The sequence below is a fragment of the Mugil cephalus genome, chromosome 13 (genome assembly GCF_022458985.1).
Source record: "Mugil cephalus isolate CIBA_MC_2020 chromosome 13, CIBA_Mcephalus_1.1, whole genome shotgun sequence".
NCBI classification, from domain to species: Eukaryota; Metazoa; Chordata; class Actinopteri; order Mugiliformes; family Mugilidae; genus Mugil; species Mugil cephalus.
The window spans coordinates 693,859-715,680 of record NC_061782.1 but is presented as its reverse complement, the minus strand read 5'-3'; the positions used below and the strand labels follow the sequence as shown (position 1 = coordinate 715,680).

General features: G+C 46.3%; 2 protein-coding genes and 6 non-coding genes across 15 annotated transcripts in view; 3 read left to right on the top strand and 5 right to left on the bottom strand.

The window, feature by feature from the left end:
• LOC125018500 (LIM domain-binding protein 3-like) overlaps positions 1–701 on the bottom strand; it is a 36,961-nt gene extending 36,260 nt beyond the window's left edge. For 3 of the 8 annotated variants that reach the window (XM_047602466.1, XM_047602462.1, XM_047602461.1), the window contains exon 1: positions 282–586. The gene's annotated coding sequence lies outside the window, so the exon portion shown is untranslated. The other 5 variants (XM_047602460.1, XM_047602459.1, XM_047602465.1 and 2 more) reach the window with 3 other exon arrangements.
• A 2,628-nt stretch (positions 702–3,329) lies between these two features.
• LOC125018506 (melanopsin-A-like) lies at positions 3,330–21,549 on the bottom strand. The gene is made up of 11 exons (XM_047602473.1): positions 21,527–21,549; positions 15,315–15,460; positions 13,983–14,116; positions 12,189–12,392; positions 10,544–10,715; positions 10,271–10,447; positions 8,959–9,066; positions 8,449–8,644; positions 8,206–8,370; positions 4,855–4,908; positions 3,330–4,242 (listed from the first exon to the last, which is right to left on the bottom strand). Exons 1-11 carry the CDS (start codon positions 21,545–21,547, stop codon positions 4,078–4,080), a joined length of 1,542 nt encoding a protein of 513 aa, XP_047458429.1. The 5' UTR covers positions 21,548–21,549; the 3' UTR covers positions 3,330–4,077.
• On the top strand, positions 3,576–3,649 carry trnat-agu. Its single transcript has one exon. It is a non-coding gene; the product is annotated as a tRNA-Thr (tRNA).
• trnat-agu lies at positions 5,798–5,871 on the bottom strand. Its single transcript has one exon. It is a non-coding gene; the product is annotated as a tRNA-Thr (tRNA).
• Positions 6,270–6,343, top strand: trnat-agu. Its single transcript has one exon. It is a non-coding gene; the product is annotated as a tRNA-Thr (tRNA).
• On the bottom strand, positions 7,163–7,236 carry trnat-agu. The gene has a single exon. It is a non-coding gene; the product is annotated as a tRNA-Thr (tRNA).
• trnat-agu lies at positions 7,393–7,466 on the top strand. The gene has a single exon. It is a non-coding gene; the product is annotated as a tRNA-Thr (tRNA).
• trnat-agu lies at positions 7,819–7,892 on the bottom strand. Its single transcript has one exon. It is a non-coding gene; the product is annotated as a tRNA-Thr (tRNA).
• Positions 21,550–21,822: the final 273 nt, after the last annotated feature.

Here is a 21,822-nt window from a genome sequence, read left to right as displayed (position 1 = left end):
CCTAATTTCCCCTCAGGGATGAATAAAGTTATCTATCTATCTATCTATCTATCTATCTATCTATCTATCTATCTATCTATCTATCTATCTATTGTGTCTTGTGTGTAGTGTATAGTCTAAATTGTGTAGTCTGTGAAATGTGTGTAGTTTATAGTGTGTACTTTGTGCAGTTTGTGTAGTGTGTGTATAGTGTGTGCGTGTGTGTGTCTGTGTGTTTGTGTGTGTGTGTGCGTGTGTGTACATGTCTCATTCATTGATAAAGTTCATATTAATGAACTCACCTCCTCTCTCAGGTGAGGATCCGCTGACTCCGCCCACCTGTCGCTTCCTCTTAGCTCCGCCCAGCTGGGCCGCTCCGTGCACAGAACCGAGTGATCCGCTGAAATGAAACCAGGCCGAGGTGTGAGAGGCTGAGGCCGGAGAGGAGCGTCGCTCCGCCGGATGCCAGGCTGCGGCTTCACCGGGGAGACCTGCCGCCGTGACCCGGCCTCCGGAGCTCCGAGCCCGGGGAGAGGAGCCACCTGTTACCGGCTGGTGAAGGGACGATGACGGGATTAAACACTGAACAGCAGAGGGACGGAGGTGGAAGGAGGAGGAGCAGAACTCACCTGATGGTCCTGGACGTCACCCACCGACCGGAGCGGCCTGCGGTGATCCGGGGATCCTGCTCGGTCCCCGGTCCGGCGAGAGGGAGACCCGAGGGGAGGAGGGGGGGGAGGGGGAGGAGGGGGAGGAGGGGGAAGAGGAGGGGGAGGAGGGGGGTTTACAGCGGATTTTGATTAGCAGGGTTTTTATTTAAAGAGGCAGGAGTCAGCAAAGACACTCATTTATTTATCTGTTTATTTACTGTTTGTGTCGAGTACAAACATCATTAAAAACAAATAAACAACAGTCATTCATTCATTCATTCATTTATTCATTCATTTCTTTTTCTGTTAAACTTTAATTTACAAGTTCACAAAACTGACTGAGGCTGAAGCTGCAGTTTATTTTTCTTTCTTTTCTTAAATGAACATTATCATCTGTTTATTTTAAAATGTCAACTTCTACATCCAGTAAATAGTTAAAGATGTTCTACTTCCTGTTTACAGTCACTAACATTTAAACATCCGCCTGTGTGATGCGTTCACAGCAGCTCAGTCATGTACAGAGCTCTCACCTGAACATATGGTCTCACCTGTTTCTTTTCAGCAGAAAATAAATGAACGAAGGGAAACTGTAAAACTGTAATAATATGAACACGTGTTAGTAAAAAGAAAATGATCACAACATGTTTAACTTGATATATGTTTCATTAAAACCGTTTAATGCCGAACTTTCAGGTAAATTATACGTGTGGTTCTGAAATGTATTTTATATAAATCTGTGTATAAATGAACCAAACGGAGGAATTTCACAGCAAATATTAGACATTTATTTAGAAAAATAAACACTGAGGTCAAGAGAAATAACAAATGTACAATAAACATCATGAACGTTTAATATGTGAAACTTTGACGGGTCTGAACGGATCCGGCTGCTCAGTCACTGTGTTTAAAAGTCTGAAGATATGGAGTTTATAATCCAGGTAGTGAACCAGTGCTGTGATCACTAACCTTCACCACACACAGTTTAACACACATTCCTTTAGTTAGCTGCACATGCTAAGAGTTTAGCTTTAGCTTGTGGCTAACCTAGCTAGCTTGGTTTAGCTTGGTTGGTTTGTTGTTCAGTTAATTACGTCTCTGGTTATTTTACAGAAACTTAAAGAAGAACTTGATCCAAACCAACATGTCTGTGTTATAATTAATAATTAATTCCCTCTGAACGACTGTTACATACCAACAACGTCACAATCACAGGCCACAACACCGGCCCTCAGCGACACACACCTTCAGCGTGTCAGACAGAAAGAAACACAAACAGCAGCACAATGGCAGGAAACCTTTAACCCTTTATAGACCAGGAACCATATGAGGGAACTTCATCTCTCAGTGAGGTTTACTGTCATGTGGTTTTCATTGAGCCAATCAGAGAAGATCCAGGAAACATCCTCAGGTCTGATCAGGGTCTAATGTGGTCTACAAGGTCCCCCCTCTGAACTGGTTTATTAGGAACCATGAAGAAGAACAAGTGTCCTAATGTTTCTAATGTGATGATGTTGATGATGTTCTAATGTGACAAATACATGTTTACATTAGTTTAAGGACCAGGAACCAGATGTGAGACCAGGAACCAGATGTGAGACCAGAACCAGATATGAGACCAGGAACCAGATGTGAGAGACTCATTCATCTGGATTTAACTCAGGAACGTTACACAAAAGGAAAGATTGACCAGAAGTAGAACAGTCTTCTAACACCGTACGATAAAACACAAACTTAGAGTTTCAAAGTATTTCAATGAGGTTACATAATAAAATTAACACCAACAGAAGTTAAAGAAACACATCAAACACCGGCAGCACGATGGGACCAAACCTTTAACAACACACAATATGTAAAAATATCTCGTTTCTTAGCCAAAGTGCTTCTGCAGGACGTTCAAGAACCGACGAGAACAAACAGAGACAGTTTGAGTCTGATGATGATAAAAGAATCCGGATCTTATTCACGTGTTTATACCAACACTGTTCATGGACTCATCTCGTGGTCGACTGGAAGGCGACTGGGTTCCAACTAAAGGTAAGTTTTAAATCTTATTTCTGTCTCAAAAAACCTGAAAAACTTTCCATGTGTCACGTCACTCACACAGATAAAAACACAGATGAATAAACCCAGAGAAGAAGAATCCGTCGGCTCATGTTAATACTGACCCGGAAACAAAAGAGAAACATCCCTCTGAGCTCTAATCAGAGGCAGCACCAGACGTCCTCTGGGTTAAAACGAACAACAAACGCTCAGATACAGAGACTTCACAGCTTCTCTCTTTATCTCTACTAGTCTCTTAAAGAGCAACTTATTCTATGTGAACTAATTCTTCATACTTTCATTAAATCTGTGCCACTGAAGCAGAAACCAGAAGCTCCTCAGTGTTTTTAGTTTGGAGATAATTATGTGAAGATCACATTAGATTTATGTCGCTGCTTAAAAATATTTAAAACCTTCAGTATTTTCTACATTTCCACATAAAAACGATTTAAAACATCAGAGGATTTTCACACAAGTCCTGAAAGAGAAACATGAGACTAAAATGATCCAGTAGCAATGTGAGAGAGGCCTTTAGCTGCTTAGAAGTTCCCCTGGGTTCCTCTGGTTCCTCTCCCACTATGATGGAGTGATGTTTGTTGGTGGACCACTCCTGTGGAGGGGAACAGTCGTCTTCAATCTGTCTGACTCTCTGTGGATTATTTGTGGCTTCCAGACTCTTTACAGATGGTTGTGGAACCTTTTCCAGCCTGATGAGCAACAACAACTCTTTTTCTGAGCTCCTCAAAAAGCTCCTTTCATCTGTTGTCATCACACACTTCAAGTCTGAAGTTTCAGATCGAACTAGAGAAACGTCGTCTGGGTCAAACTGACGTCTCTTAAACAAGATGACAGCTCCTGGCTCTGCAACACTTTGGCTTCACTTTTGTACAATGAGAGGATCAGAGAGGCGCCGTGGCTTAGTTGGTCAAAGCACCTGTCTAGTAAACAGGAGATCCTGGGTTCAAATCCCAGCGGTGCCTTTATATTATAGAGGACATTAGAACAAACTGACATGTATCTAGATGTTTCCACCAGAGAACGTGATAAGATGGAGACTGATTTATAGAAACTAAACCAGAAAAGGATCCACATGGACTCTGGCTCCTCTCTGACCTCAACGTTCACTCATTCTAGTCTCATATTTCTGTTTATCGGGTTCTTCATCTACTTTAAGGATGTTTTGAATCATGTTTACGAAGAAACCTCTGAAGGTGTCGCCTATATTACCTGCTATTAAGTTGCTCTATAAGAAGTTATTTCATTGGTTTAAAAAAGTCAGAAGCTCGTTCTCAACACATGAGGATCTCCGTATAAATCTGGAACAAGAACCGTGGAGAAACGAGGTACAAAATGTTAAATCTGCTCCTCTGATGATTTGTTTCTGAGCTTCATGGGAGGGGGCGTGGCTCTATGCTGGCCCCGCCCCCGTGCTGCCATTGGTCGTCTTGGGTCGCGTTGTGCGGGAGCTATTTCGACCAATGGGAAGGAAGCTGCTGGTCTCAGAGGTGATGACGATGCTCGGGATTCGACCAATCGCGCCTCTCATCATGTGTCCGTCAGCGAAGTCTCCGCCCTGTCACAGAGAAGACACACGTTCAAAACAAAACGACCACAAAACGACCAGGGAAAGGCAGCAAACACAGACAATGACCCAAAAATACACAAAACTACAACAACAAATGTAACTATCAAAAAGAGATGCAACATTACCATAAAAGACACAAAAGAAACACAAAATAAATGTTATATTATGAAAGATGTAAAACTACAACAAAGAGGGACACAACTACCAGAAAAAGACTCACAATAACGACAACAGTTTGGAAAATAACCACAAACTAAACACAACCACAGCAAAGAGACTCACAACTTACACAAACACACATAAAACAGCTGTGAAGGAAGTTAAAGTCAACAAAGAGACACAAGATGGCCAGAAAACAACACAACTGTGTAGATGTTGTGTAGATGTTGTGGTTTGTGTAGATGTTGTGTAGATGTTGTGTAGATGCTGTGGTTTGTGTAGATGTTGTGTAGATGTTGTGTAGATGCTGTGTAGATGCTGTGTAGATGTTGTGGTTTGTGTAGATGTTGTGTAGATGTTGTGTAGATGCTGTGGTTTGTGTAGATGTTGTGTAGATGTTGTGTAGATGCTGTGTAGATGCTGTGGTTTGTGTAGACTCACGCTGCTGCTGCGTTCACTGACTCCTGCTGTGGAGAGATCAGCATCAAAGGATGACTGAAAACAAAGAAGATGAAAGACGTCACTCACATGACACATGAAACATGAAACATGAAACATTAAAACATGAAACATGACACATGAAACATGAAACATGAAACATTAAAACATGAAACATGAAACAATAAACCTGAGGCCTGTATCATGGAGCAGGATCACAGACTATGGAGGATCCTTCAGGGTTAACTCTGGGTTTCTGGTTTCATTCTTATGGAGCTACGTTACCATGGTAACTGACTCTGAACAGCTGACCTGCTTCAGGTCAGGGTAACTTTCAGGATCTATCTGAATCCCATAAAAGGCTCCGCCCACCGGCCAATCAGCTGTTCAGGAAAGAATCACGTGTCCTTTCATTGAAGACCTGATTGAGATCGGAGCCCAAATCACTAGAAGAGCGTTACGGCGTCAACGCATCTTCCAGGAGAAATAACTGAGTCATTGATGAGTAATTTACACATGTATTTAATCTGCAGTCCTTTGTCTGATGGCGTCTCTTTGATGTGTTTGACTTTTCTTCTTCATATCTGAGGAGAATCAGTCTTTGTGGATCAGCCTCATGGTTGTGATGGTTTTGCTGCCTTGGAACCCACAACAACACAAACCTGGTTCAGTCACTGAGCTGATCCAGATCATCACTGTTGTGGATCAGTAGAGGAACTCCGGACGGGTTGAGCTCACTACATGATACAGGTTTTCGTGGTGAGATATTTGTCAGCTCTGAAGGTCCAGTTTTTGGCTGGAGTCCTGAATCCAGACTTTAAACAGGGATGTTCTGACTGTAAACGGAGGAGTTCAGAGAGGCGTTCTTCTCCTGCTCTGAATTACTTCTTTGGTTGTTTTGAAGCTGATACCATGAAGCTTAATGATCTGTCTGTTCCAAATATAAAGGCACTGCTGGGATTTGAACCCAGGATCTCCTGTTTACTAGACAGGCGCTTTGACCAACTAAGCCACAGCGCCTGAACGTTGCTGTTCCTCCATGTCAACATGTCTCCTCCTGCTTTACAGACGTCAAGTCAAAATGCTGCAGAAACAGAAGCTGCCATCTTGTTTTAGAGTCGTCAGAAACCTTTGGTGTTTGTGGAGACTCATCAGCAAACATCAGCAACTCTGGTTTGAATCCTGACAAACTTTCATTATGAACAATCAATCAATACCTAAACTTAGAAATACATCTTTAGTTTTGATCCATGTAGTTGCATGAACTCATGGTCATGTCATAATGATGACACCAGGTTCTACTGGTCATCAGGACAAGATGGCCGCCTCCTGTTGCACTAGATTTTGGCTTCACTTTTAGGCTGCATCCATCTTTTCATTGAAAAACTTGTAAAATGTAGCGTGAGTTGTCTCAGAGAGGCGCTGTGGCTTAGTTGGTCAAAGCGCCTGTCTAGTAAACAGGAGATCCTGGGTTCAAATCCCAGCAGCGCCTTTAAGTCTGTCTTTACTGTAGTTTTTTCTACCACACTAAGCATATAGACGGATATAAGGACGGACATGACAGATCCCCAGAGGTGATATGAAAGGCTCCACTGGGAGAGGACCAGCATAGTAGCTACATGTAGACTGGCTCTTCGCTGGGAGACGGTAGATATGAGGAGCTGAGTGCCTTTAAATGATCGAGGACATTTATAATAAACACAGCTCTGACATGTGGCTTGTAAACCAGGCTGGTTTGAACTCAGTCTGTTTAAGATGCAGGTCTAGAGCCAATGACTCTCTGTGACCTCACTATTACCCCCTTCACATCGATTATCAGACCCGGGTCGACTCTCCTCTGGTGGTTAGAATAAATCCTGATATCTGCCCGATATCTGCCACCAGATATCCTCGTATGCAGAGCAGCTCGCGGACCCTGTGGTCTAACTGGTGGAGGAGGTCACTATACAAGCTGTATGTTAACACGGTCAAACATGACGTAGGACTAAGCTCCTGCCCCTATGAATGATGCTCTAATGAAGCTGTCATCAGCAGCAGCTGCCTCCGTAGAACAGTGGTTTTTACCCATCGTTTCCTATTCAAACCTCAACGTCCCACTAGTCTCTGAGAAATGAAGAAGCTACTCGGATGAGTAGCGAAAAGTCTACAAGACCAGTTCTTTGAATGCTTCTTCTGGTCTGGACCCTCTCTGTAGGGTCTGATGGTGTAAAGGAGCAGGAAATCTGATGGACCAGTCTGGGTTTGGAGGTTACCAGGAGTCAGTTCAGTCAGAACACACAGCTGAGACGTGTTTGTGTAATCTATAACATAAAGGCACTGCTGGGATTTGAACCCAGGAGCTCCTGTTTACTAGACAGGCGCTTGGACCAACTAAGCCACAGCGCCGGAACGTTGCTGGGTCATGATATACGCCAATGTGCCTCCACGTCTTTGTAAAGACGTGGAGGCACATTGGCGTATATACAGAAAACAGGAGCTGCCGTCTCGTTTTACAGACGTCAGAAACCTGTGAAAGAAGTGGAGACACATCAGCGTTTGTCAGGCGCTGTAGTTTAGTTGGTCAAAGCGGCTGTCTAGTAAACAGGAGATCCTGGGTTCAAATCCCAGCAGTGCCTTTACATTATAGAGGACATTCAGAAGGAACCAGACTGGTCTGGACTCTCTCGGTGGGATATGCTGATGAGTTTCCACCTCATCCTCTTGTACAAAAGTGAAAAAAAAAAACTGCTGCATGTTTTGAAGGAGCAGGTTATTGTGGAGACACCAACATCTAGCTTGAACGTTTTGTAGCAAAGTCACCACCTGAAGCTTGAGATACGTCCTCTCTCTAATACGGCAGCTCCTGTTTCCGCACAGTCTTGGCTCAGAGTGGGGTCACCTACGTCCTGCAGGACCAATTACTCCAGACCTCTAGCTTGAAAAGAGGGAGTCCAGACCAGTCTGGGTTCTAAGATGTTATAAATACAAAGGCGGTGCTGGGATTTGAACCCAGGATCTCCTGTTTACTAGACAGGCGCTTTGACCAACTAAGCCACAGCGCCTCTAAGACGTCCTTCATCCATGTCAACATGTCTCTAGCTCCTCGTATTATATAAAAGTGAAGCCAAGTGCAGAAACAGGAGCTGCCATCTTGTTTTAGAGACGTCAGTTCAACCAGAGGACGTTTCTCAGGTATGATCTCAAACTTCAGACTTGGAGGACGTGAGGACACAGAACAGTCATCCCGTAATTTAAAGTTCATGACCTGATTGACCTGACAAATCTGTGCTGTTGTTCCTCAGAAACATTCAGCGTCAGGTAAAATTTTCTGTCAGTGAACTATTATTGTCAGATAACCCTCCTCTGCCTCTTTACCTTTTCAAAGATGCCCGAGTCGTGACTCTTCATCTTAGATTTGAAGCTGGACGAGGGTTTGAAGTCCGGTAGCTCGGCGGTGTCTCTGCTGATGTCACAGGAGACCTGGCGGCTGGCCGGTCTGGAGCTCATGCTGGACAGGTCGGCCTCGGTGTCTGTCAGACCCTGCAGAGACACCACAGGTAAGACCCCAACACAACCAGACCATCAATCCCCTGGTTACCATGACGACTGGGAGGTCACCGATTCGCTGTCGGAGGCGGAGGACAGGCGGGACTTGGTGGTGCTGTGCCTCCTGAAGTGGCTGCTGATGTCGGACGTCTGGCTGGTGACCGTGGAGCGGCGAGTGGACATGAAGCTGCTGCTGGCCGAGCGAAGGTCGCGGGGGTGGACACACAGTAAGACGCCCAGGAAGGGGATGTACTTGGCCAACGCTATCCTGCACAGAGATCAGGAGGTGGACTGGAGGACGCAAAAATCAAAAATAAAATGTGCCTCCACATGTGTCTCCAGACAGAACTGGAGATCTGGTCTCAGTCTGGTGTAAATGAGCAGCAGCGCCACCATGTGGTCAGTAGAATATTGTATCAGCTGCTGCCTCTGATGAATCTCTACCTACCACTTTTTTATTCAGGTTCATTTCTACCAGTGGATGAATGAGGTCAGTAAGTGGTCTACAATGGGACCACCATTGTGACCACCTCCACATGTGGACTGACACCAGATCAGTGTTCACACCTGGACTCCAGTTACCTGTACTTTGGGTGTGTGATGGCGTAAATGATGGGGTTGTGGATGGCGGAGGCCTTAGCGATGACGGCCGGCACAGAGTTCATGTAGGGAGTCAACATGTCTGCGTATCTGCAGGAGAAACAAGCGCAGCGGCAACACGGTGAGCACAGACCAGACGGACCAGGACCAGGGACCGGACAGGAACCGACTGGACCAGACCAGGCAGGACCAGGGCAGACCAGGCCAGACCTGAAACAGGACCTAGACCAGGACCAGGACCGACTGGACCAGGACCAGAGCCTGGACCAGGACCAGGACCTGAACGAGAACCAGGACCAGGAACTGAAACAGGACCTAGACCAGGACCAGGACCAGGACCAGGACCAGGACCAGAGCCTGGACCAGGACCAGGACCTGAACGAGAACCAGGACCAGGAACTGAAACAGGACCTAGACCAGGACCAGGACCAGGACCAGGACCTGAAACAGGACCTAGACCAGGACCAGGACCAGGACCTGGACCAGGACCAGGACCAGGACCAGACCTACAGGACAACCTGAAGGAACCAGGACCAGGACCAGGACTGGGGGGGGGGGGGGGGGGGACCGGACGAAACAGGACTAGAGACCAGGACCAGACCAACCTGAACCAGGATAAACCAGGACCAGCAGAAACCTGAACCCAGGACCTGGATAACAGGACCTGAACCAGAACCAGGATCTGGGCTGGTCAGACCCTTGGATTAGTTCTCTTATCCAGGTCTTTGTCTAACATCTTAATCAGCCTCATTCTGCCTGATACAGCTACTACGTTACTGTTATTATGCACCTGGTGTTGTGATGGTTTCTATGGAAACTATACTCACTGCTTTATTATCACCATTTCATGCCGATAAATCCCATTTGTGTTTATTTAATATGTAATTAATATGCACTTTACATATAATGACCTGGTCACGTCTTTTTCTGTTTATTTCAAGTCTTAGCATCTAGTGGACATCAGAGGAACTGCAGCTGTTCTCACTCTGACATTTAGTTTTCGTGTTTCATTGATTTAATGAATGAACTCCTTCTGTTCAATAACCCATATTTATGCAGATAAAAACTTTCTTTTCATATACTTTTACATATTTCTTTATATATTCATTGGACTCGTGCAATATTGTCCTGCTGTGCAAAACCTCAGTGTTATTACACATCTCTACTTACACCTGTGTGCATTTTTATAGATTCCTTACACTGATGTGTGCATTCATACTATAATCTGTTCTGAACACTGGGACACTTTGAGCTGCTGTAGTGAATAGATTGGGTTTAATAACGTAATTCTGACCCAGCGAAGGCGGTGAGGGCGACGGTGGAGTAGGGCGACCAGGAGATGACGTAGAGCAGGATGACGATCAGAGCGATCTTCGCCATCTTCCACTCGTTCTGCAGCCGGCTGAGGCTCTTCACCGAGTCCCGGGAGTTACTGTGACTGTGGATGCTGCCGTTAATCTTCCCCACCGCCCTGCACACACACAGACACCCAACGTAACCTGCTGCAAAGACGCTAGCGCCCTAAACATCCAATAAAACAGCAGTGGGTGGAGGACGTGGGACTGACTGGTTGGTGCTGCGGATGGCCCGGAAGATAAAGACGTAGCAGTAGATGATGATGAAGAGCGGCAGGAAGAAGACGAAGATGAAGAGCAGCATGGTGTACGCTCGCACCGACGGGGTGAAGGTCATGTAGTCCCACGTACAGGAAGTCAGAAGACCCTCGGGGACGTAGGCGCCTGGTGGACGAAGCCATGGACACAAAGACGACACCACACGATGAGTTAATATTCACCTCCCTGGTTCAAATACATTCAGGACGTGTGTTTGTTAAAGTTTGTTCAGTTTGTGTGTTTCTCTGTGAAGTAACGTCTGGATTCAGTGGAAACATTTCACACATACAGGTTAAATCCATGTGTTGGCTGAGAAGAAAAAGATCCTGTTCCTAAAAGCAGAGAAATGTTCTTCCACGTGTCCTGGTGAGAACATTCAGTCCCGTCTCATGTAAAAACTGGGTTCGTGTTTGGAAGCTGAGGAGGATTTATTGCATTCACTTTTCCACGTCTCATTATGAGAAGCAGCTGCAGCATGAGGAGGAGTTCAGCATGAACTCAGTGTTTAGCTTCTTAAATACAACGTTCTACACAACAGAACCTCATAACATCAGACATTACACACGTTTACACTGATAACTCTGATTAATGAGGCTCAGAGCAGAGGAAGAACAAAGAAACAACCAGACGACAGCGGTAGAGTTTAGAGCACATGCTAATGGTGATGCTAATTTAAATGCTAATTTAAATGCTAATGGTGATGGAAAGGCTGGTGCTACCTATTGATACTCAAAGCTCATTTACACGTCAGCTGTGAAGCTAATGTTGATGCTAATAGTGTTTCAGCTCAAATCAAATCAAATGAGATCAAATCTTACTCCTGAACCTAAACTCATTCATTGATTTGATCCTGGACAGATGTGAACTTTAAACGTGTCTGAACTGGACCAGGTGATTCAGAAACAGCAGCAGATGTGAAAAATAAAACCAGATGAAGCCATGAAATCCTGTTTGTTACATAAACCACTGATTTTCTCCTGCTCTCCTGTGAAGGCAGCAGAGCTGAGGTGTGGACGTCTGGGCTAATGAAGGCTGAGTATTAGCAGTCAGTTAACTCTGCGTAACGTTATTCCTGAAGGCTCCGACAGAAAACCAGTCACGTTCCCACAGACTGAACCCACCCTGGATATAATCTAAATCCACAACTAATAGACTAAAAACCAGCTTCTACCCTGAAGCCGTCAAATCCCTCTCACCTTCAACCTTCCCTCAATTTATATTTGTCTTTATATTCCTCCTCCAGTCCACCCACTTCATTAGTTTATTTGCACAAACATAAATACTATTTACACTATAGTTTAATTGTGATTTAAATGCTGTAATATTTTTTCCTCATTGTACCAGTTCCATTCATTTCTGTGCTACTATCTTCTTTAATTGTCTATATTGTGTTTGTTTGTGTGTAGCTGCTGTAGTTTTTTTATGTAGTTTGTGTTTTTATTGCTCCTGAGCCAAAGAGCTGCCGAACCTTTGTTGTTGTTACATCGGACAGAGACAATGAACACTTGTTCTTAGGAGTACGTCCTAAAATCAGAGGGTCAGAACACACAACATGAGAGGATTCAGTGTGTCAGTGCAGGTGTGTGTCTGTGTCCTCACTCCAGCCGAAGAATGGCGGCAGGCTCCAGCCCAGCGAGTAGGCCCAGGCCGTCACGAGGATGACCAGGGCCCGTTTCCGTGACAACACGCCGATGGAGGTCAGAGGTCGGGTGATGACGAAGTAGCGGTCGATCGCGATCACCGTCAGGGTGATCATGGAGCAGATACCGAAGAGAGCGCCACAGAAAGCGTAGAGCTCACAGCCTGAAAAACACCCGACACGACCAGGAAGAGATTCAAACCTATGAACACAAACCTAAACCCACTGATCCACTACAGGAGGCAGCGCACACACAGTTCAACCTACATGCTGCATAGCAATGCTAACAGTCACCAAGGCTACGTGCTACATATCAATGCTAAGCTAACAGCCACCAAGGCTACATGCTGCATAGCAATGCTAACAGTCACCAAGGCTACGTGCTACATATCAATGCTAAGTTAACAGCCACCAAGGCTACATGCTGCATAGCAATGCTAACAGTCACCAAGGCTACGTGCTACATATCAATGCTAAGTTAACAGCCACCAAGGCTACATGCTGCATAGCAATGCTAACAGTCACCAAGGCTATGTGCTACATATCAATGCTAAGCTAACAGTTACCAAGGTTACATGCTACATAGCAATGCTAACAGTCACCAAGGCTATGTGCTACATATCAATGCTAAGCTAACAGTCACCAAGGTTACATGCTACATAGCAATGCTAACAGTCACCAAGGCTATGTGCTACATATCAATGCTACATATCAATGCTAAGCTAACAGTCACCAAGGTTACATGCTGCATAGCGATGCTAAGCTAACAGTCACCAAGGCTACGTGCTACATATCAATGCTAAGCTAACAGTCACCAAGGCTACGTGCTACATATCAATGCTAACAGTCACCAAGGCTACATGCTGCATAGCAATGCTAACAGTCACCAAGGCTACGTGCTACATATCAATGCTAACAGTCACCAAGGCTATGTGCTACATATCAATGCTAAGCTAACAGCCACCAAGGCTACATGCTGCATAGCAATGCTAACAGTCACCAAGGCTATGTGCTACATATCAATGCTAAGCTAACAGTCACCAAGGTTACATGCTACATAGCAATGCTAACAGTCACCAAGGCTATGTGCTACATATCAATGCTAAGCTAACAGTCACCAAGGTTACATGCTACATAGCAATGCTAACAGTCACCAAGGCTATGTGCTACATATCAATGCTACATATCAATGCTAAGCTAACAGTCACCAAGGTTACGTGCTACATATCAATGCTAAGCTAACAGTCACCAAGGCTACGTGCTACATATCAATGCTAAGCTAACAGCCACCAAGGCTACATGCTACATAGCAATGCTAACAGTCACCAAGACTACGTGCTACATATCAATGCTAAGCTAACAGCCACCAAGGCTACATGCTACATAGCAGTGCTAAGCAAACAGTCACCAAAGCTACATGCTACATAGCAATGTTAAGCTAACAGTCACCAAAGATACATGCTACATAGCAGTGATAAGCTAACAGTCACCAAGGCTACATGCTATATAGCAGTGCTAAGCTAACAGTCACCAAGGCTACATGCTACATATCAATGCTAAGCTAACTCTCACTACTAGATGGCTGCATTGTGTGTATTATCTGTAGTAGCGCCATTAGACCACTAGATGGAGACTAAAGGTCCAGATTCTATGAGTCCAGTCTCCATGTGGTTCATAGCTGATGTAGAATCATGAGGACAGACTCTAAAGGGCCCACGTATCTCTGTGGTTTTCTGAGCATGTGCAGTCGGTACCTTTCTCTCCAAAGATCCACCTCTTGTTCATGCTGGTGGTGAAGAAGATGGGAGCCTGGGTGACGCACATCAGGAGGTCTGTGATGGCCAGGTTAATGATGAACATGTTGGCTGGCGTCCGCAGGCTGCGACTCCTTCAACAAAAACATAAATGAAGAATAAATAAGCCTTGAAACAGTTTCTACATCTCTGTACATCATCGTTTATTTGGAGTTTGTTTTATCTTTGGTACATCGTTAGCTTAATAGCATAACTGACCAAGTCAATGTTTGAGTTATTGTTCCTGCTTCAATAAAAATACCAACGTGCTGCTAATAATAATTTATTTTTAATTTTTTGTTCTTGTTACTTAGACAATTATGCTATTAGGCTAACGACATGTTAATGAGGTGGGTGGTCCTAAACTCAATCTGAAACATGATTGGTTGATTCCAGTCTAATGCAACGGACACAAACCAGCTACGCTAACCTTCTACCAACTGAAATAAACACTGAAGTCATTTTTCCACGTCTATATTTATTTTGATTTTGTTTCTCAGATGTGAGCATTTCCCTGATCGACACACTTAACCAAAAACCTGACAGTAAACAACAAACAAGAGAAAAACTCTGAAACAGTTTCTGACGCTGAAGCTTCGGACATTGAAGTTTTAGTGGAAAAACCTGCGAGTGCATCTTCAGCTCTAACGGTTAATCAATGGAGGAGGGTCAATACCCGTCCCAGAACGGCAGCGATCAATACGAGACGCTTCTTCAAGACAGTTTGTTTCAGACAAAGATGTTTTCTGGAGGATAAAAGATGGAAAGAGTTCGCTCGATAAAACGTCCTGATCTTCTGTCCTGATTGTTTAGATGCACAGATTCAGTTTGTTTGTGTTGTTGTTATGAACCGTCTATAGGAACCAGGAACCATGTGTGGTAACTTGGTGTCCTGGTTCCTCTCAGTGAGGTTTACTGTCATGTGGAAACATCCTCAGGTCTGATCAGGGTCTAATGTGGTCTACAAGGTCCCCCCTCTGATCTGGTTTATCAGGAACCATGAAGAAGAACAAGTGTCCTGATGTTTCTAATGTGATGATGTTGATGATGTTCTAATGTGACAAATACATGTTTACATTAGTTTAAGGACCAGGAACCAGATATGAGACCAGGAACCAGATATGAGACCAGAACCAGATATGAGACATTCATTCATCTGGATTTAACTCAGGAACATTAAAAAAATGTTAGTCTCTAACATCCTACCATAACACACTAATTCTTCTTAAACCTAAGAAAAAAAAGTGTAGGAAATGAACATCATTAAACGTTACAGGAACCGAGGCGACGTACCGGCTGAAGGCGTAAATGACCAGGAAGTTCCCGACCATCCCAGTGATGCCGATGACCAGGATGACGGAGCCGATGGTGTAGTGGGCGTGGTCGGGCACATCCACGGTGGGGAAGGGGTACTGGGCCTCGGGCGCCATCGCCACCTGCTGGAGACGGTTAGCAGCGTCGCATTAATACTAGGCTAACAGTTAGCAAGCTAATTAGCAGCGCACATAATGTACGAAATGAATATGAAAAGTTAGATGAACTTAAAAGTTTAGTTAATTAGAGTCAAAATGAATCTGATGAATGTGATTAATGAAGCATCTGCAGCAGAACGACTGTGAACGTGTCTCAGTTTGTCCAAGTAGCGTTAGCGTTAGCACCAGCTGATCCGGTAGTGACAGGCAGCAGAACCAACCCATAAAGATGGAAGACGCTAAACAGCACGTTGGTCCTCTCCATGGGACATTTGAGGACAAAGACACCAAGAGGGACCAGTGGAGACACATAAAGTATCATCACACTCTGCAGGAAGGAGTTTTCTTTCCAGCTTCAAACAGCACATGAACCAAGCCAAGCATACGTTAGTCGGGGATTCTGCTAGCACTTGGGCTAACGCGGCTAACAGCTGGAGACAAACCAAGACAAACCAAGACAAAGACAAGCTGCCAATGCTGCTGCTAATATGTGTCCACTCCTGCAGCCACTGTTCACTGGGAGACACTGTTCTCAATAAGAAGCGTCAGCTCTCCTCTGGTTGGACAATGTCCACAAGTTAGTTTGTCTCCGTAGCAACAGGGACACATTCATGTGGACACATGGTGGACAAAGAAAGACACAAAAAGTTGTTGAGTTGTGTTGAATCAACACGTTCACTGCAGATATATTCTCTTGTTCCTGGAGTCTGTTTGCGATTAAACATGAAGGAGATTAATCTGATTAGAAGGTTTAATGGTTTGACAGCTCTTTTTTTTCCTCAAATATTTTATTTGAAAAGTACAAACACAATACTACCAGTCACATCACGACAACACACGCTACTGGATATTTATGAAAGGTCCAACAATAACAGACACACACTGACCCGGGTCGAACCTCTAAATGAGTGGAACAGGAAATAAAGACATTTGTCGAAATATTTGACTGTTCGTTCTTTCAAAGTGTAATTTAATTTTGTCTGTTTTTTTTTTTTTTTTTTTTTTTTTTCACGTCTGTCCTCCTCTGGGAGACAGCAGGACCTTTAGGAAACGTCTGATGAGACATTGAGGAACATTGAGGAATGTTCTCCAGGTTCTGCAGACGTTCTAAAAGAAGAGCTGAATCACTACTTGACGTTCTGCTCTAAAACCTCCTCCCAGAGTCTCCTGTAGACAGACTGATCCAGGTCGGAAAGTTACTCCCATGGTTCACATCTCTCCATCCTGTCCTCCCGTTGCCATGACAACAGCATAAACCACTCTAGATGGACGGAGGACAGTCCAAACATCTACGGAGCCTGGACATGGACATCTTGTGTCCTGTGTCCATGTTCTAAGAGGACTGAGACCGTGATGCTGTGGATACTGCACAACAGAAAGACAACAGATACAAAAGAGACACAACAATACCACAAAATTACACAGAGACACAAAACAACCACAACACTGGTGTGAAATCTGACTGGCTGGAGGTATCGATCTAAATATCCATAGTATTGATACCAAGGTCAGTATTGGTGTCAGAACAATACTAGCCTTGTATTTACTGGTATCAGATCGATACCACAGTTCCCAGTATCGCCCACCCAGTCAGAGGTCATGACGCTACGCTAACGTAGCATCTAGCCTACAAAAACTAAGAAGAAGAAGACGAAGCTGGAACGTCTTAGCACCACGTCCATGGCTGTCTCTGTTTGTCTCTGTTTGTCTCTGGTTGATGATGAGTTGAACTGTGGAGGACCCAGGCCTGGTAGTGTGTCCTAGGTAATGTGTCCTAGGTAGTGTGTCCTAGGTAGTGCGTCCTAGGTAGTGCGTCCTAGGTAGTGTGTCCTAGGTAGTGCGTCCTAGGTAGTGTGTCCTAGGTAGTGCGTCCTAGGACACTTCCTGTTCCTGTTCTAAACATGTGTGCGACTGTATTTTGTTTTCTTGGCTCATTTGAGCCACAGGTCATTCATGGTGGGTCACAAGAAATATTCTACACACCCCTGGACCCCTGGACCCCTGGACCCCTGGACCCCTAGACCTCTGGACCTCTGGACCCCTGGACCTCTGGACCCCTGGACCTCTGGACCCCTGGACCCCTGGACCCCTAGACCTCTGGACCCCTGGACCCTGGACCCCTGACCCCTGGACCCTGGACCCCTGGACCCTGGACCCCTGACCTCTGGACCCCTGGACCCCTGGACCCCTGGACCTGGACCCTCTGGACCCTGGACCCCTGGACCCCTGGACCCTGGACCTCTGGACCCCTGGACCCCTGGACCCTCTGGACCCTGGACCCTGGACCCCTGGACCTCTGGACCCTGGACCCCTGGACCCCTGGACCCCTGGACCCCTGGACCCTTGGACCCCTGGACCCCTGGACCCCTAGACCTCTGGACCCCTGGACCCCTGGACCCCTGGACCTCTGGACCCCTGGACCCCTAGACCTCTGGACCCCTGGACCCCTAGACCTCTGGACCCCTGGACCCCTGGACCTCTGGACCCCTGGACCTCTGGACCCCTGGACCCCTGGACCCCTGGACCCCTAGACCTCTGGACCCCTGGACCCCTGGACCCCTGGACCCCTAGACCTCTGGACCCCTGGACCCCTGGACCCCTGGACCTCTGGACCCCTGGACCCCTGGACCCCTGGACCCTTGGACCTCTGGACCCCTGGACCTCTGGACCTCTAGACCCTTGGACCCCTGGACCCCTGGACCCCTGGACCCCTGGACCCTTGGACCCCTGGACCCCTGGACCCCTAGACCTCTGGACCCCTGGACCCCTGGACCCCTGGACCTCTGGACCCCTGGACCCCTGGACCCCTGGACCCCTGGACCCTTGGACCTCTGGACCCCTGGACCACTGGACCTCTAGACCCTTGGACCCCTGGACCCCTGGACCCCTGGACCCCTGGACCCCTAGACCTCTGGACCCCTGGACCTCTGGACCCCTGGACCCCTGGACCCCTGGACCCTTGGACCTCTGGACCCCTGGACCTCTGGACCTCTAGACCCTTGGACCCCTGGACCCCTGGACCCCTGGACCCTTGGACCTCTGGACCCCTGGACCTCTGGACCTCTAGACCCTTGGACCTCTGGACCCCTGGACCCCTGGACCTCTGGACCCCTGGACCTCTGGACCCCTGGACCCCTGGACCCCCGGACCCCTGGACCTCTGGACCCCTGGACCTCTGGACCTCTAGACCCTTGGACCCCTGGACCCCTGGACCCCTGGACCCTTGGACCTCTGGACCCCTGGACCTCTGGACCTCTAGACCCTTGGACCTCTGGACCCCTGGACCTCTGGACCCTTGGACCTCTGGACCCCTGGACCTCTGGACCCCTGGACCCTTGGACCCCTGGACCTCTGGACCTCTGGACCCCTGGACCCCTGGACCCCTGGACCTCTGGACCTCTGGACCCCTGGACCTCTGGACCTCTGGACCCCTGGACTCCTGGACCCCTGGACCTCTGGACCTCTGGACCCCTGGACCCCTAGACCACTAGACCCCTGGACCTCTGGACCCCTGGACTCCTGGACCCCTGGACCTCTGGACCTCTGGACCCCTGGACTCCTGGACCCCTGGACCTCTGGACCTCTGGACCCCTGGACCCCTGGACCACTAGACCCCTGGACCTCTGGACCCCTGGACCCCTGACCCTTGGACCCCTGGACCCCTGGACCCCTGGACCCCTGGACCCTTGGACCCCTGGACCCCTGGACCTCCAACCACTTATACTTTCGCACAGTTTTGTCAAGTTTTTGTCCAAAGAGACTTAAACTTGGAGCAGCTTTGAGGCTTTATACTGTGACTTACAGAGTTACAAATGATTTTAGAATGATTGAATCCTGTTACCAGGTTAAAACAGGACTGTCTGGTCTGGGTGGAGGGATGTGACGTATTACATTCAGATCAGCTGTGGTGAGAGATGAGAGTCCGACAATAACCACCAGTACATGTTCTCCACTTTAACCACATGTTTGACTGAGCATCGTCTTGTTGTGTGTAGCGCATCTTTGAAGGTTGTTGACAAAAATAGTAAAGTAATGCCAACACCTGCATGTGTGTGTGCATACGGGAGTTCATATGTGTGTGTCTGAAGGTCCTACTCACACTTCATACCACCCCTGCATTAGTCAGTGCCCCACAACCACCACAAAGAGACACATGTGCGTTTAATGTGAGTTTAATGTGTGTTTAATGTGTGTTTAATGTGTGTTTAATGTGAGTTTAATGTGTGTTTAATGTGGGTGGAGGCCAGATGAAGCTACTTCTTTATAACCTCCACCAGAAACGTCTCCGGGCTCCTTTCAGCTCGTTGCCACGGTTACTGAGTTTGATTAAAAACGACAAGTGTGTTAAAGCTGCGTGATGCAGTGACCCATGAAAACACATCAGACGCTGCAATTTGTTGTAAATGTACAGCACAAATAAACTCCTCCTCCTCCTCTTTTTCCTCCTCCTCTTTCTTCTGGATGGATGGAAGGAAAGATGGAAGGAAGGATGGATGGAAGGATGGATGAAAGGAAGGATGGAAGGAAGGAAGGAAGGAAGGATGAAAGGAAGGATTTAAGGAAGGAAGGAAGGATGGATGGATGGATGGATGGAAGGAAGGAAGGATGGAAGGAAGGATGGATGGATGGAAGGAAGGAAGGAAGAAAGGATGGAAGGAAGGATGGGGGGAGGTTACAGTTCCTCGTTCCTCCACTAGAGGCTCCACCACTGACCTCCATGTTAAATCATCTCCATCCTGATCCTGGAACTAATCTCTCTCTGTCCATCATGAATGAACCTGATTAAATTAGATCAAGGACTAAACGTCCACAGAGTAAAGGGGGCGTGGCCTCTCAGACCTGAGGAGGAGGACATTATCTCTTCTTCTGTTTCTTACTCCTCATCCAAACTCTTGTTTTTCTCCTCCCAGCTAACAGTAGCTCCTCTTAGCTCCCAATGCTCCTACCTAATTGTAAGTATTTCTAGCCTCCTAGCCTTCCAGCCTCCTAGCTAACAGTAGCTCTTCATAACCTCCTAGCCGCCCAGCTAACAGTAGCTTTTCCTAGCCTCCCAGCTAATAGTAGCTCTTCCTAGCCTCCCAGCTAACAGTAGCTCTTCCTAGCCTCCGAGCTAACAGTAGCTCTTCCTAGCCTCCTAGCCTCCCAGCTAACAGTAGCTCTTCCTCTTTTGAGTGATGACTACTGCCAACTGGTGGAGTGATGAGATGTTTCCTCCCTGGTGAACTAGTATTGGCTTATAATAAATTAAATGTACAAACAAACATGGCCGCCAATGTTCACACTAATGAACGGTTTGTGACAGATTCAGGGTCAAAGGATAATAAACGTCTTCTGAACGGAGGAATCTTTGAAAGATCAGATGAATCTGTCTGAGTATTAAATCTTCAGAATCTTTCCAAGGACCAGATTTACAGCACAATACAAAAAAATAGAAGGAAAGAAATAAAACGTCTGAAGGTATTTCAGAGTCTACCGCTGAGATTTAATCCACAAAAGTCTTCATTAACAAATCAGTTTATTTCCATCTGTCCTGTAAAACCTGCAACTGAGTGCAGGATTTAATCAAAATTAGAATAAAATGTCTGTTACAGTCTTTACTAAACAGAGTTCACCTGAACCTCTTTTCATCGTATTTCCTCTGTGTTTATTTACAGTCAGCTGTGAATTAGGTCATTTTATCTGATCAATACGTGGCCCATGGCCCGTGAGCTCCAATAAAGTGATCAATATATTAACAAAGCCAGTCACTAAACCAAACCTCATGGGAAAAAAACAAGTTATTTAAAAATAATCAAAAAAAAAAAATAAATGTGCAGAATAAAAAATAAACATTAGATAAATTTATATATGTCTCTTTCTTCAATTCGGCTCCGGTTAAATCATCATAGGAGTGTGTTCTGGTTTCTCACTGTGTTTGAGAGAATAAAACTAAAAACTGGAAATTAGATTCAAGTAATCAAGTGTTAAATTGCATATTTTTTCTATGGAGTTTGGTGTGAGATAAATGAATGAATGAATAAATACGTCCCTTACCGTGGGAGGATGGAGCTCCATGAACCGTAGCATCCACAGACTGAGAGAGAGAGAGGGAGAGGAGGGGGAGGACGGAGAGGAGGGGGAGGAAAGAGAGGAGGGGGAAGAGGTGGGGGGGGGGGGGTGATTGACAGCTGGCAGATAAATGAGACACATCTGTGCAGGTGAAGGTTTCGTAGCTTTAAAAGCTACTTTCAGTTTGCGTGACTTGTTCTCGTTGAGATGGTGTTTATGACACAGGAAGTCATGCAAAACTGTGACATCAGCTGTTAGCAGCAGTTAGCTTCACGAGGCTA